We start from the raw sequence: 16,808 nt of genomic DNA on the forward strand, positions 1-16,808 counted from the left end.
GACCTGCCCAGTAGCCTCACTTTAATTTTGTTGCCTTTTTAAAGACTCTGTCACCAGGGCACCTGGGTGGCTCAGTCGTTAAGCGTCTGCCTTCGGCTCAGGTCATGATTCCAGGGTCCTGGGATGGAGCCCGCATCAGGCTCCCTGCTCAGCAGGAAGCTTGCTTCTCCCTGTCCCACTCCCCCTGCTTGTGTTCCCTCTCTTCCTGTCTCTCTCTCTCTCTCTGTCAAATAAATAAATAAAATCTTTAAAGACCCTATCTCTAAATACAGCCGCATCCTGAGGTACTGGGGATTAGGACTTAAATATACATATCGGTGGGGGGTGGGGGAGGATGGGAAGATACTTCAGCCCATAACAATGGGTGATGGAACTGGTTCAGGATCTGATCCCAAACTGTATCAGGAGACATTCAGAATAGAAAGCAGCCCCAGACACGGACCTAAATTATTTTTTAATAAGACCAACTCCATGACCAAACTTGTCCCCCAAAAAACACACCACTACGGCCAGGGACCCTGCTATCTATTCCCCCCATCAGTTCAGATCACATTGCCGCAGTTGGTAGGTAGTTGGCTGGGAAGCCATTGTGCACGCTGCCCTGACTCCTTCAGAAACGAACAGGTAGGCAGACCAGGACTCCTTTGCGTTCCATTCATCTAGCTCACAGCCGGCCTGCTCTGGGGTAACAGACAAGTGGCCACTGGGAAGCTGATTTCCTTTTCTGGGGTTGGCTTCTCTGGCAGCGGGGTATTCAGAGAAGTGGTTTTGAGGAGGGAAGACAAAGGGTGGGCAGAGAAGCTGTGGAGAGGTACCTCGGGGTACCCAGGGAAGCTGGGGGAGGAAGAAGACCCCTGTGCCCAGCAGGGTCAGCAGAGCTGGGCAGGCAGGACCTGCTCGCAGGATGAAGAGGGTAGATGGAACACGCGTTAAGAAAAACAATTTCAGGATTCTGTACTTTTATTTTATTCACCTTCCTCTAGGCAAGCAGAAGGTGAATCTGTGCACACCCACCGTGCTCACTGAGTACCTGCCTCTGGGGGCACAGAATGGAGGTAAGGCTCAGTCTCTTGCCTGGGGGAGCACCTCCTCGCTGGGGAGAGGCCTGCGTGCACGGAGTGCGACTCACTGTGGTCAGAGCCCAGCCTAGCACCCAGCATGGAACGATCCAGACAGTGCTGCAGAGAGGCAAGGACAGAGGGGCCCGCGCCCCCTGAGATGGACAGGGCTGAGGCCACCTGCGGTGGTATGGAGGGCTTCTCGGAGGAGGCTGAGTAGGGGTTTGCCAGGTTGGGACTGGGAGGGACAGAACATTGCAGGCAAACAAAAGAGCACTGGCAAAGGCAGGGGGCTGCCAGTGGTGTGGGGTCTGGACCCACACGCTCTTAGAGTGTGGGGTGGTGGGCACATCTGCACTCTGGCCACTTTCTAATTGCGGCCAACGTCTTACTTCAGCCTTCTACTCGCGCTTCAGGCCTCCTGCATTCCAAACCTAATTGGGCATGCCTGCTTGTCCGGTCCTTTTATGGTGTGCACAACCCTGTCAGGCATCCAAAGATGGTGACTGGGAATTTGGTATTAAGCTGTATTATTGAGTTCACAAACTCAACTTTCAGCAATCTAACCCAACAAGGGATTTGCAGAACAATTTCAAACAGAGCAGAGCCGACTACATTTCCCGGGACAATCAGCTTGTTTACCCCTAGAAGGTACACTCTAACGGCTGTTGACATGCTCATTTGCATGCCAATACCCAGAATGCTTTTCTAGCTCCACTGAGCTTGGATTCTGCCAGGGAGCTGAAAGGTTTATTTACACATACAATACATGACAACTTCATTTTCCGAAGCATCTTTCATACAAACCATATCCCCAAAATGCCCTAAGTTGGTGAAAGCATTTCAAAACCCTTTTAGAGTTTAAACCCTTCTTTCTGGGCTGAAGTGGAGTTGAGATAACTGGTGCAGGCTCAGATTCACATTTTAATTAAGATACTGGGAGGAAATGGGATTTCAGTTATTCAGCAATGTGTCATAATGTGCTTGCTGGATGCAGCCAAGGTTACGGAGAGAAATCATGGGGCCAAAGATAGATTAGTGGTTGTCAGAGCAGTACGGAGAGCTCCTCTGCAGACCAAACGAGGTATCACAGAGGGGTTTTCAACTGACTCCTTTATGGCCAGAACCCCTTTGTACTGTTGCCTGCAAGATGGCATGAATACAGGGGCTTTGGCCATGATGGCACAGGTAATAGAAACATACATAGCTACATGCGATTGTCCTATTTTAAGAATGTAACAGAAAAGAAAATGATGTGAATTAGTAAACTTGCAAACTTTCAGGAGCAGGTAGGCTGGGTTTTGATAGCTGTTCCATAGTGAAAAGGGGAGACTTCCCTGCCTTTTTCTCCCCAGAGGAAGGCAGTAGAAGAATCCTTTAGGGAAGCCACATTTGAAGGTACTGCGCAGGAAATTGGCAGATTTTGTGTCAAATGCAACTTTTAAAATGGTCTGGTGTCTTATTTTTTGTATCACTTCTGTAAACAATGGGCTTGGATATTGAGTAGGAAAAGAGGAAATGATGAGAGAGATCTCCCGGTTATTTGAGATGGTTATGGGTACCCGGACGGTTGCCTTGGATGGACAGCAAATTAACAGCTTCCAAAGTTAGCTCATAGAACTCATAGAGGTTAACCTTTTTGAAAAGGTTAAGAACAGGGACCCTGAAGTCAGACTCCCAGATCTGGATTCCAGCTTTTCTGCGGGCTAGCAGTATGATCTTGGGGAGCCACTGAATCTCTCTGTGCCTCAGTTTTTCCTACTATGGAATGCGGATCATGGTAATTCCTACCTTATGGAGTTGGTGTGAAGATTAAGAGGGCCGATGCATGTCTGTCAGTTGGTGAACATTCAGTAATGCTAACTTATCCAGTACGTCCTGGCTGCTATTATTTTTTTTAAAGATTTTATTTATTTATTTGACAGAGAGGGACACAGTGAGAGAAGGAACACAAGCAGGGGGAGTGGGAAAGGGAGAAGCAGGCTTCCCACCGAGCAGGGAGCCTGTGCAGGGAGCCCAATGTGGGGCTCGATCCCAGGACCCTGGGATCATGACCCAAGCCAAAGGCAGATGCTCAGCTACTGAGCCACCAGGCGCTCGGGCTGCTATTATTATTATTATTATTATTATTAATTTTTTTTAAAGATTTTATTTATTTATTTGACAGACAGAGATCACAAGTAGGCAGAGAGGCAGGCAGAGAGAGAGGAGGAAGCAGGCTCCCCGCAGAGCAGAGAGCCCGATGTGGGGCTTGATCCCAGGACCCTGGGATCATGACCTGAGCCGAAGGCAGAGGCTTTAACCCACTGAGCCACCCAGGTGCCCTATGGGCTGCTATTATTTTTAATACCCTACCAGAGTCCTTCTTAAATGCTTTGGTCTTGGGACCCCTTAATATTCTCAAAAAGCATTGAGGACTCCAAAGAGCTTGGTTTATGTGGGATGTATCTCTTAAGATTTACTGTATTAGATATTAAACCAGAAAATTTTAAAATATTTATTAATTTATTTTAAACGATAAACCCATTCCTAAATGTTTTAATAAGACACAGTCCTGAAATGTTTTATGTAACATTTATGTGAAAATAACTATAATTTCCAAAACAAAATATTTAGTTGGAAGAAAGACATTGTTTTGTATCTTTGCAAATCGCTTTAATGTCTGGCTTTATAGAAGACAGATGAATTCTCATATCTCCTGCTGCATTCAGTCTTTTGTGATACGTTGCTTTCTTTGACATAGATCAGGAAAATCAGCCTCAGACAGATAATGTAGTTGAAAATGGAGGGGTATTTTGATAATCTTTTCATTTAATTACAGGCAGTTTTCTTGACACTGTACCAAAACACGAAAAGGGGTAATTTGTTGAATGCTAGTTACAATGTGGAGTCTGGAATTATATCAATAAAATTTATGTGCTGTTACATTTCAGTCTGCTGGTCTGCCTTATACTTTGAATGGCTCTTATACTCATGCCTGATTTGTAGCCCCCCACACACATGGATCATCTGGAAAATGTTGGTTCACTGAGTTAATGCATCATGCAATGCTGATACATTTCATTATATAATATTTAAAAATTTGTTTGTTAATGTCATCATCTCATTAGAAAAATCCAAGTATTGAGAAGATGTTAAGTTTGCAGTGATGGGTACATGTATGTATTCCAACATTCCAATTTTTTGTAAAACCTCAATTTTATCACCAGCAGCAAATATCGTCAGTTCTATTTCTTAAGGTATTAGGGTTACTTTGTTTTCAAGAAAATGTCTACCAAATACCGAAGTCTGTAAAATTAGTTTGCCTGTCAATTCTTCTTTCATGTAAAATGGTTTTCCATGAAAAAAATCCAGCTAGTTCAGCTTTCTACTCAACCAGTCACTTGAGTGTGTTTTGTTGACTACTGTTTTTCATACCTTTGTTTGCAGTAGGTAGAAATTTACCATTTCATCTCAGAGAATATTAAAAAAACATATCTTCAGAGTTGAAAGTCATGTCTTCAAAGTTGAGCTTTAATCAAATTATCATTTCAACCACTTTATCAAGAACGTTCTTAGGTGCAACTAGATACTGTTTGTTGTTGTCCTGGGTATGGAGGGGTTAAGAATACAGTGACCGCTGCCCTGATTTGTCTAAGGTGCAGGCAGTTTTGCCCACCTATGTTTCCGTACCACCAATGCAGATGCCACACAGTGAAAAAGACAACTGAGATCTCAGTATTATGATGGAAATAGTTTTGGCTTCTTGGACCCCCTGCCGGGGCCTCAGAGAAGCCATACTCTGAGTGGTTCATACTCTGTGAACCACTGCCTATACCATGGGGTCGTAATTGGTATCCGGTGGACATCTGGAGTTTTGTCTGCTCCATATCCCTTCTTTCCTTCCAGAAACCCTACTCCCATTTATTGTGTTCAACTGGAGCCTCCAATCACAGGACCCACCCGAGTGCCACCACTGCCTGCAGTCATAGGATTGACATGTGACCCAGGCATGATCCGTGGCTCGAATGGCCACCACCGTGGACAACCTCTGGCACCCTTCTAGGACTACCATCATGCACCACTTTCCATCACTGTGGGGCTCTGGGCAAGAGAGAGATAATCTTGCTCTTTTGTCAGGGCATTTAGCTGGGATGAAGTAAGCCAGAAGCTGATGGTTGCCATGTCCCCTTTTGCCTGCCTCCTAGCCCCACACTACTCCCACCCCGCAAGGAGAAAGCCTGTCCACAGCAGAAAGAATAAGGCCAGGGGCGCCTGGGTGGCTCAGCGGGTTAAGCCTCTGCCTTTGGCTCGGGTCATGATCTCAGGGTCCTGGGATCGAGCCCCGCATCAGGCTCTCTGCTCAGCAGGGAGCCTGCTTCCCCCTCTCTCTCTGCCTGCCTCTCTGCCTACTTGTGACCTCTCTCTCTCTGTCAAATAAATAAATTTAAAAAAAAAAAGAAAGAATAAGGCCAGCACACAGAGAGGAGGAAAGTCAAAGGATAGGGAGGGAGGGTGAGGCATCCCACCACATTGTCCCATCCCTGGACCTCCTGAGGACGAGTCCATTGGGATCTTAATGGGTTCCTTGAGCTGATGGACACCTTTTAGCTTGCAGGAGTTTGAATTCAGTGTCTAACCCTCAGTAGAGAGCTGGGATTAGAAGAGTTAGCAAGCACCATGAGGACATTCTTAACTACTCGGAGAGTCTTCGGGGGTGAAGGAGAATTTCGGAGAATATTTCCTTCCTGGTGGGTCAGAGCGAAGTATTGCAGACTGCATAGTTCTGTGTGTGTAGGACCACCTCAAAGAGGCATGGTGAGGCAGTCAGGGGGGACAGAGATGCTGTACCCTGAGTCTCCATACAGGCTTCCTAGCATGAGCATGGCTTCCCGACAGGTGCTGAAGCACCATTCCTGCTGTCCCAGGAAGCCCAGTGCTGCACCAGGATGAGCTAGCTCATGTTCTAGTTGTGAGTCACACTGTCACAAGGCGTGATGAATTAAGAAACATCCGCCCGTGTCTAAATGCTCCGGTGTGGCCAAAGGGAATGCATGGGCAACAACAGTGGTCCAGAAGAGCAGTGGTCCAGGGGATCTTATTTAAGTGGTGCTGGTCACGTGGTCAGAACTAATACTGTTTCAGGGACAGACAGTCATACCTGTCGCAGGTCTGTTCACAATCCCATGCAGATTCTGAATGCTCCTGTATGGCATAGATTACTGCACCACTCCAGGTCCTTTGTTGCAGACAACCAAAATGAATTCTAGCTACTCAAGCAGAATAGGCATTGAACGGAAGGTCATCTGATCGTTCCCAGAGTCAAGGGGAAGTCCTGGTGAAATGGATGGAAACCAGGCAGGAAAGAAGAGGAGATATAGCTAAGATTTCTTTATTTTATTTTATTTTTAAAAGATTTTTATTTATTTATTTGACAGACAGAGATCACAAGTAGGCAGAGAGGCAGGCAGAGAGAGAGGGGGAAGCAGGCTCCCCGCTGAGCAGAGAGCGGGTGTGGGGCTCAATCCCAGGACCCTGAGATCATGACCTGAGCTGAAGGCAGCGGCCTTAACCCACTGAGCCACTTAGGCACCCCTGTAGCTAAGATTTCACCGCTGGGCAGTCTAGTTAGATGCCACCTATGGCTCCCATACTGACTGGCCCTCCCACCATTGTCATAGGTCATCTGCCATCATACAGGAGCTCTTAACTTTATGGACCTAGGCAATAATGTCTGGCATGCATCTCTGTGTCACTCTCCTCTAGAGTCAGACCTCTGAGGGAAGTGTTGGGCCCAGGTCCTGTGCACCTGCCTGATCTGCTGGGGAAGGGGGGTAGAAGTAAATATCTATACCCTGCTAGATCTGCTAATAGAAAGTGGGACCCTGCCTGGGAGGGCTCCCACAATGTTCAAACATCTACCTCAGTGGAACCCTGCTTTCTTCCAGAGCTGACTTCAATTTATATTTGACAAAATAAGATATAGATGATGATCAGAAAGAGGGGGAATGCTGGTCAGAAAGAGGGGGGAAAAAAAAAACAAAACCCAAACAAACACTGATGTCAGTTACATCCCCTGACTTTAGAGAAGAGGAAACCAAGATCCAGGGATATCATGATTTTCCAGAGTTATAGAATTAGGTAGGGGCATCATTGGGTCTGGATATCCAGTTCTTGACTCCTACTCCAGTGCTCTATCCTCTGCAATCTTATGTTCTTACATAAGCATGGAGGGGCCCGGAGAACTTTCATCCAGGTCAGAATTTGTATTCGTTTGCTAAGGTTGCCATACAAAATACCACTTACAGGGTGGTTTACATAACAGAAGTTCATTTTCTCTGTTGTGAGGGCCAAAGGTCCCAGATCAATGTGTTGGCAGGCTTAGTTTCTTCTGAGACCTCTCTCCTTGGCTTGCAGATGGCCCTCTTCTCCCTGTGTCTTCATGGGGTTGTCCCTTTGTATGTGTATACATCTGAAGTCTCCTTTACAGACACCAGTTATACTGGATGAGGGCTCACCAACAGGACCTCATTCAATTCCCTCTTCAAAGACCCTATTTCCAAATACAGTTACAGTATATGATACTAGGTGTTTGGGCTTCATCATGTAAATTTGGGGGCAGGGAGACACAATTTGGTCTGTAATAGAGCTACTCCAGAAATTCACAATGTCATGGAATCAAGAAGACAGACAACTACTTTTGGTGAGCAATGAGCCAATGGAGGTAGCCTTTGCCTCCCAGGGTCTCAACAGCCTTAAGCTCAGTGGGACCAGCAAGGGAGGCTCCTCACTGCAGGACTGCCTGAATGACTCCTACTTGCCCAACTCATACTCAGTCTTATCAGTTGCCCCCTGAATGTGGTGGCACAGGACAAGACTCCTGAGTGAGCACCTTCCTTACCCACTGCTGCCTGAGTGAATGACAAATCAAATGGCTCCCTAACATACTTCCATGGGCATTTCCTCCCTTGAGCTGGGAGGTCCCGCCCAAAGACAGCAGCTTGGATGCCAGTCCAGGAGGCATCAGGGTTAACACCTTGGATTTCTTTGGTGGTTTCAAAGAAGCCTTCTAGAACCAGGGCTTGGATTCATAGCGATGGGATAATCTAAAGCAGAGCATTTGACTTTAGGATAATCTCTCTTCTTCTAGAATCACCAACCTTTTTTTTTTTTTTAACCTTCATTTTGTTTCAGCATTTCCAACACACACACATTTTTGTTAATATTTGTTAATATAATTTGTTAATATAATATTTGTTAATATAATTTCTAATATTAATAGTATTAGAAACTCATCTATGGATTGCCATAAGGCTGGATTCATGAGGTTCTTGCCTCACTGGAATCAGCTTATTCCTTACTCGGTGGGTGAGCTCCTTTCTGAAGTAGTCTGGTAAGGTAGTTACTCACCCTCCTAGTTCTGAGTTAGGGACAGATGACCCCAGGCAACACTGGTCCATGCTGATGGGACTTCCGGTACCTGGTGCTTACTCAAAAGCGGCCTTACTCATGCCGCTTTTCTTGCCCTTGTACCTCTTCCATATCCCCTAGTTCTCAGGGGCCTTCTGCTCCTTTGCTCTTCCAGAGTCTTCTCTCAGAAAGAAATCAATGATGTATTCAATGGCTACTACTCTCAGGGGTACTTGTGTTGAACCAAATATGAGGGGCTTTCACAAAGAAGAATTGATTTCTAGTATCAAACTTACAGGTATTGTCAAAACAGATAAGGAGTATGCTTCAGGAAGAACCATAGTAGTGGTGAAGAGTGTGTGTGTGTGTGTGTGTGTGTGTGTGTGTGTGTGTGTGTGTTTGTGAGACTGGGGGGATGCCACCATGGGCTCCCATTGGGCACCCATGGACATGACCCAAGAGGGATCCCAGTTGTCTACAGGTCATGAGACAAATGGATAGAATATTCTTGCAAAGGTTTCAGTGGCTTTGTAAACTCTGCTCACCCAATAAGACTGTGACCGACTCATCCTTTCAATCCACATGCTCCATGCTGTATAGACTAGCTGCCATGTTCCCACTCTGCAGGCATTTTTGGTATCTCCCTTAGCAGCCCCCTCCCCCGCCCCCGCCGCCCCATACACATGAAGGTGCACATGTTCAGTGAAGGATGACTGAAAGAAAGGTAGAAAGGTGTGCTGAGAGCTAGGCTACCAAATCCTGACCCCTGTGGACTGGCAGAAAAGATTCAGCAGAAAACACATGGGTCTCCATCAGTGGTTCTTACTTCAGTGCTTTTGCCCCCAGAGGACATTTGACAATATCTGAAAGCATCATTAGTTGTCACCCTAGGGGATCAGGGGCCCCTTGGCCTCTAGTGTGTGAAGGCCAGGGGTGCTCCAGAACTTCCTGCAAGGCACGGGACAGGCTTCCACAAGGAAGACATATTTGGCTCAAAAATGTCAATAGTGTAGAGGTTGAAGAACTGGCCTAAATGAAGGTGGGAAGAGGATTCCATCTTGGACTTCCGTGACTCCCAGCACGGGGACAGTGCTTGCAGAGGGGAGCCACTCCTTACCCTCTGAACGACTAACTCCTGGGAGTCCTGGAAACGTTGGCATTTGGGTGCACCCTACAGCCCCTCCATGAGGTTCAGGTCTGAGCCCATTTATAAGCGGTCACTTGCAACATGCAGGACCAGCTGTGTCCCCGGGTGCAGCTGTAGGCGTGACAGTTAACACCTACAAGAACATTAGTTACCGTTTATTGACACTTGGCAGACTTAGTGCTTAACATTTTATGTGATTTCTGTCCCTTAATATTGCACAACAACCCTGTAAAGGAACTGTTAACGTAATCTCCGTTTACAGAAGAAATTGCGGTTGAGGAAGAACCAGGGGCTTACCCAAGATTGTAAGGAAGTGGTGGAAATGCGCTGCTAAGTCATGCACTTGGATTCTAGGGTCCAAACTCCTAGCCACTCAACTGCACAGAGGAAAGAAAGAGGCTGCCCCTGAAATAGAATCAGGCATCTGCATCTGGGTTAGCCACACTAAATGGTAATTTCCAGGAAATATTCTTTTTTTTTCCAGGAAATATTCTAAGTTTGTTTTTAATTTCATAATTTGACTGGAAGCCCCAAATTCCAGCTCAGAACAGTGTGGGTTCAAAGACTGGATTCTTTGTCCCTAGATGAGATGCTCTGGTTTCCGGTAGCTCCAGGACCATAGACGCGCCCTGCCCTCTTTCCAGACCAAACAGCTGCGGAAGGACTTCAGTCCCAACGGAGGCAGGGTGAGAAGTGTCTGAACCGAAGCGCGTCATCTCTCCAAAGCCTGTGGGCACTCCTCCAGGCAGCAGCGGGACGCTTCCACACTCCCAGGCACTGCGCTCTCCCACTGCCTTGGTAACCACTGCGGCCACCGCAAGGAGGCTGCGCTTTCTCCAATGCTCTCCAGGACAGCCCGTCAGAAAGCACCAAGGATGCTCTTCTGGGAGCGGGACAAGGAAATAAAGCCTTGGGTAGGGAAAGCTGAGAGGAAGAAAGGCACGCTCCTACTCCTACGAGAACTGGACCCACTTGGACCCTGCCGGCAGCAGTGGCTTTGCATAGGGTGACAAATCAGAAGCATTCGGGCTGAGGAGCATGCTTGAGGTTGGGGAGAAGGGCAGTGTCCAGCCTCATCACATTCCTCCAAGCTCCATTCCCTTCTTCCTCTATGGCCACCACCCCGTCCCCAAGCCAGGGTCCTAGCAGGCCCATCTCCAAAAATGCCTTCTGGTTGAGAGGTCCATCACTGAAAGCTGGAGAAAGCCTGTCCCGAGGCACCTGACTTCTCCCTCCTGTATCGGGGAAGGAGCTGGTTCAAATCGAGCCCTCTGCACTTCGTATTCACTACGGACCTGTTTCCTGAGGGCAGTGCTACCCCGGGGGCCCCCAAACCTCAAAGACAGGCGGGTGATTTGCGAGTAGCTAAAGGACAAGACTTCACTCACCCAAGTGTTCTTAGAGCAGCAGGTCAGCCGGAAAACTGAGAAAGCATCAGAATCACTGATAATAAACCATTAGTTGGGATTCGATTCACAGTATGCCTCAAAGCACCCTAGCTTCCTTTATATTGGTACAATGCCCCTCTCCTGGGAGTCGGAGGTGAAACTGGGGAGCCAGCGAGGGTGCAGAGAGGCGGGTTAGACCTACTCTCCTCTGTCTCCCGCACAAGCCAGGAGTCTTGCTTCAGGAAGAACCAGAAACGGCCCATGGTGGGAAGTCAGATCGCACCCGCCTTTCTTCTCGGAGAGCTGGAGAGAGTACTTACGGCTCAGCTTGACTGAAGGAAAAGACCGTTTTAGAAATAAACCCCGTCTGTGCAGAGCAGCCCCAATGGAGCACCTTTCATGAAAGAGGCAAAGGTTTGCTTTGCCTGGACATTGGAAGTCTGGGGCTACCCTGGCTGTGTGTGTGTTGGGGGGAGGCGGTTGGCAGAGAGGTCTGGCAGGAAAAGAAGTGGCCCAGGTTCCCAGGAGGAGTAATGGGAGGTTTCTGGAGGTCGTGAGAACCCAGATCCTCTGTCTCTCGGATCCGATTTCCTGAGCAGCCGAAATACCCCCACTTTCTCTGCTGTGCGCTTTCCACCTGGAAGGAGGCCCCAGTACTCCCTTCGCCTCGTCCATAGAAAGAGTGAAAACCCCGCATGTCTCCCCCAGGGAGAGTTGGGGTGTGTATTCTCAGTCGTAGTGGGCTGTGGGGGGGGGGTGTTACCAGAATGAGTGAGAACACAGGTCCCGGAGGCACGGAGGCACGGGCGCCTGTTACACAGGACCCCTGGCCGGGACCGCGGCGCCGAATGGCTCCGGGTCCTCAGAATCCCTGCCGCAGTCTCATAGAATTTGCCTCCGAGCAAGCCGAGGGGGCCGGTCCATAGAAGGCCTCACACTCTTGCTGGGAAGTTATCCCTAGCAAATACGGTAGATTTAAACAAACAAACAAACAAACAAACAAACAAAGTCAGAGCGCAGCAAAGGATTTAGTAGTCTGGCTCTCTCGAGGGAGTTAGCCGCTGCCCTTAGGGATGGCGGTGGGACAACCAAACCCTCCCGCTGGGCTGCTGGTGAGGCGAGATACCGGGCGGGAAGGGGGCGCCGCAGGGGCCTGGACCAGGGCCACCGCGTGAGGAGCTTTCCTTCCTTTCCTTCCGACTCGGCTCTCTGTACCTGGCCGGAGCTCGGCCGGAGACTAGGGAGCGCACGCGGCCAGTCGGGCACTGAAGGCAGAGTCCTCGAGGGGTGGAGGGTGCAGACAGGGGCTGGAGGAGCAGCAAGGTGGGGAGCGGAGTGTGGAGCTCAGACTTGCCATCCCATCCCCGCCCTGCCCCAGCAGGAAGCCGAAACCCAGGTGGGCGCCTGCCCAGTCCTGAGCCGAGGCCTGGGGTCCAGAGCCACGTGGATTTCTAAGAAACAAAAAAAGTTTATTTAAAATTTTGTACATAAATAAATAAATAAATATCTTCTGGTATTACAGAGACCGTACAATGACAAACTAGACCAGGGCGGGGTCGGGGTCTGGGGTCCGGGGAAGAGAGGGATCGCCAGGGGCGGAGGGCTGGGGTCTCATTTAGGGAAATGCAAAGCGTCTCCGAAACAAAGTGAGTCGGTTTCCCCGACACGGATATCACAGGCGACGATTTCTCTCGTGGGAGAGGAGTTGCAGGGGCAGCAAGGCCTGACTGAGGGACAAATGGGCTCAATGGACCTCGAGGAGGGGACGGAAAGGAAAAGAAAATAACAAGACTTCGTAATTGTGTGTGTATTTGGTGGTGGTGGAGGGGGGGATAAACGACCGCAGTGAAGAAGTAGGGACGGAGAGAAAGAAGTTAAAAAAAAAAAAAAAAAAAGGTAGCGGTAGGGGTAGCGAGCGGGCGTCCGAGAGGTAAGAGCCCAGCTTGACCCAGGGTGGAGGGGAGTAGAGGACGCGAGAAAGCCTGAGCCAGTCCAGAGAGGTCGGGCGAGGAGGCGCCAGCGGCCAGCAAGGCGCGGGGTTGGTCGGCTTGCCCTCCAGGGCCGCTTTGCATGGTTGAGAAGGACTCCAGCGCTTGCAGGATTCACAGCTTGGAGTTCGCTTTGGACGGCTGCGGGCCCCGGAGTGGGAATACCAGCGTCAGGTCTCTGCCAAGCCCTTGGCGCTGCCCGGGGCCAGGGACCTCCGCAAACCCTTGCCAAACCCGTGCGTGGCCGCGGTTTTGGCAGCGGGTGCCAGGGAACCGGTGCTTCGTCCCGCGACCAGTCTTTGAGACGGCAGGGAGGGTCTGGGGTGGGCGACCTGGGGAGGCGTGCGCCTAGGGAGTGACCGTGAGATCCCGGTCGTCTTTCCCCGAAGAAGACGGAGACATGGGCAATTCGTCGTCATCCTCGGAGCACTTGGCTGAGGAGAGCGACGCGCATTTGCAGCTTTGCGGTGCGCCACTGCCCGCGCCCGCGCTCCCGCCGCCGCGGTGGTTGCTGCCTTTGCCCTCCTTCTTGTGCTTCACCCGGCGGTTCTGGAACCAGATCTTCACCTGCTTCTCGGACAGATTCAGGTAGGTGGCGATCTCAATGCGGCGTAGGCGGGACAGGTACATGTTAGAGGCGAACTCGCGCTCCAGCTCTAGCAGCTGCGTGCTGGTGAACGCGGTGCGCATCCTCTTGCTGCTGGGCAGCTGGTTGGAGCTGCTGTCTGGAGGGGGTGGGGTGCAGAGAGGGAAGCGATCAGACTCCTGCGCTGTGGGCCCTATCCTCTGGTACGTGGCGAGTAGAACCCCGGGACTTCGGAATTTCACGCACCTCTTTGCCCCAAACGAGACGCACAGCAGCTTTACCGCGGGCTCCTCCTTGCTAAGGCGCGGGACCCAGATACTCCCAGAGCCACGCAACCCTGGCACTACTTCATGGAGTGTCCTGAACCTCAGCCCTCGCTCGCGTCTGCGCGCCCCTTCCGAGACCTGGACACCGTCCCCTCACCCTCCCTCCGGCGTCCTGTCCCCAGCCCTCCCTGGCCACACCACCCTGATCCCCTCAGGATCCCAGCATGACTTTCATCGTCCCCAGGACGGCCAAGGACCCTCACCCCCCACCCCCATCCCTGGCTCGAGAACTCTCATCTCATTACCCCGTCCCACTGCGCAGCGATTCGGCTTACCCACGGAGATGCAGTGGAACTGCCTGGGGTCGGGCAGCGGATAGGAAGTCTGGTAGAGTGCGGCGGCGGCAGCGGCGGCAGCGGGGCCGTGAGCGACCCCGGGCGACACGGCCGAGTGCTGGCGGCCTAGGGGCGCGTGGCAGTACTGCGAGCCGAAGGGCGGGAAGGATGCCTTGAGCAGAGGCAGCCCGGGCGGCCCGGGGGGCCCGTGCAGCTGCGAGGCGGTGACGCAAAGCGGGCACACGCACAGCAGCCCGGCCTTGCGCGCGTGGCAGGCGCCGGGCGAGAGGCCGTGCAGTGCGTGCGGCGGGGGCACGGCGTAGGGAAAGAGCGGCGGCGGGCTGCCCTCCGGGGCCTTCTTCTCGCCTGCCTCGCGCAGCACCAGCGAGTCCACCAGGAAGGAGCGCGGCATGGCCCCGGTGCGCGGTCGCCCCGCCGCCAGCCGTCTCCCTGCGCCCCGCGAACTTCGGGGCTCTCCACGCCCTTCACCCGGCCGCGGCCGCGCGTTGTTGCCTGTTCGCTGGAGGCTAAAGGCGCCGCGGAGATTGAGGCTGCCGCTGCTGCCGCTGCTGCCGCTGCTGCCGCGGGAGCCGCGGGAGCCGCGGGAGGAGCTCGGGGTGCTGGCCAGCGCTAGTGGTGCTGAAAGGCGCCGGCGGCGCCGCTTAAATAGGACTATTGCCATGTGATGGGCTACGCCAGGAGCGGCCGGGGCCTCTCAATAGGGTTTTTGTGCCTTTTCTCTTGGCATTCACTCTGCACGCTTCCTCATTATTTCACTTGTTAACTAAATGAACTGCATAATGTACTCTATTCTTGTCAACCCCACCCACGCCGTAACAGGCGCCCTCGCCCCCTCCTCTCCCTTTTGCGGGTTTATTTTCTCATTCTCCTGCGATTTAATATTCTTTTCTTTCTCTTTATTCCTTACTCCCCTTTTGCTTTGCATTGGCGATCGGCTGGTTTATCTTATTGATTTTGTACCCCCGCTGCCTCGCTTCCACGGATTCCCATGGGCGCACACCTCGTCTGTGTGCGCACTCGGTCCTCGTCCCCTTCCTTCTCTCATCTACCCCTGCTCCCCAAGATCATGCTTCCTCCACTCAGTTTGCTCAATTCTGCGTTGTGCACCCCGTAGGTGCCCCTACAGCCGGTCTCGGATTTCCACCTGTGGAATCCCTTCCCCTCTTTCTGCATGGGAGGACCCGGGCTCCTGCAGCGGGGAGGCGCTGCTAGGGAGAGGGGGGAAAAGTTCAGTATTCCTTGTCCACCACTAGCCCCAACGCGGTCTTTCTGTTGTAAGTTTCTCCAAAAGTCTTAACTTTGATGCTGCCCTGAGCGCCCAGTCTTTGTTCGGTACATGCTAGTCAGCCAGACTTTTCCTTTAAACGACAGGGCTGTGGATGTAAAGCGGAGACCAGCCTCTGAGAGTCGTGGACAGAGACAAGGAATGGGGAATGAAAGCCTACACCGCGAAGAGAACACCTCACTAGAAGAGGCGAGTGTAGGTGCTCTGCGGGGCACAGATCTTTCTGGCGGGACTCGCCGCTGCGCTTGGAAACCATAGCCTTCCAGAAGTCTGCCCCAGGGGAGCAGGGCGAAGGGCAGTTCTATTCCCAGCTTCTGGTGCCTTCTCCCAACCCGGCCGACCTCCCCTGTCCCCAAGACCTTCTCCTGCAGCGTCGCTCTCTTCTTTCTGGTCACACAATGGTTAAACAACTTCAAACGCCTGGTTCTGTGTACTCAGCTTCGGTCTTTTAAATAGTCCCCGGGCTCAAAGCTGCTTCGGCCAGGAACTTTTTCCATACAATGGGAAATTAGCATAAATATTTTGAATTTACAGCCCCGGACTTTTCACCGAAGACGTTTACTTTCGATTTTATTGGAACCGGATCGCTGCAGTCACCTGCTTTGAGCCCTGAATGGGATTGTGAGAAATGAAGGGGGTAGCTTTTCGGAGAGGGGGACTCTGAAACTCTTACTCCGGAGCTCCCGAGAAAGACTGCCCCAAATTGAAGCATATACATGGTTTTTCATCATGGGTGACATTTTTACAATAACAATAGCAACAAATTATAACTGATTAAAAAGGAAGGAGAATTTGTTGGAGAGAAAACAACTGATTCTGTAAGGAAGGCAATAGAGAAAATAACCTGGATGAAGGGCAGGTCTTTTAGCAGGAGGAGTAGGGCTTAATGCTTCCTTAATTGTTTGGCATGGGGGGGGGGGGGTTGTGGCAGGAGAACGATGCTGTCCCCAGGCCAGAGCCTCCTCTCCAAGGCTCCCCGCCTAAGGGTGATGCTTGCAAATTAGCCGAGTGCAGCAGTGCAGCCTAAAGCCCGTTCTAATTGCTCTCTGGGTAATTTGGGCTGGCCAGGACCACTGAGAGTGAGCGGAGAGCCCAGACTAGGGCCGTAGAGTCACACACCCCCCCCCCCCCCGCTCCGGAGGAGTGGTGGGTGGGGGAGGAGTGCGGGCGGGGCTCTGCGGGGTGAAACTGCACCCCGGAGCCTGGAGCCAGCGAAGGGTGGGTGCAGAACTCTCTTGGGAGCCGTAGCCCGCACCCGGAGAGGAAGGAGTTAAGAGCCCCTGAATGCGAGCAAGGCCAAAGCTACTGGGAAAGAATATCTAGGGGGAAAAAATAACCAGTTTTT

General features: G+C 51.2%; 1 protein-coding gene across 1 annotated transcript; it reads right to left on the bottom strand.

Moving 5' to 3' along the window:
* Positions 1-13,318: 13,318 nt before the first annotated feature.
* On the bottom strand, positions 13,319-14,569 carry GSX1 (GS homeobox 1; the record flags this gene model as incomplete). The annotated part of the gene is made up of 2 exons (XM_080799194.1): positions 13,319-13,695; positions 14,158-14,569. 2 exons carry the CDS (start codon positions 14,567-14,569, stop codon positions 13,319-13,321), a joined length of 789 nt encoding a protein of 262 aa, XP_080655320.1.
* Between the last annotated feature and the right edge of the window lie 2,239 nt (positions 14,570-16,808).

Source organism: Martes martes (assembly GCF_963455335.1).
Source record: "Martes martes genome assembly, chromosome: 3".
Lineage (NCBI taxonomy): Eukaryota > Metazoa > Chordata > Mammalia > Carnivora > Mustelidae > Martes > Martes martes.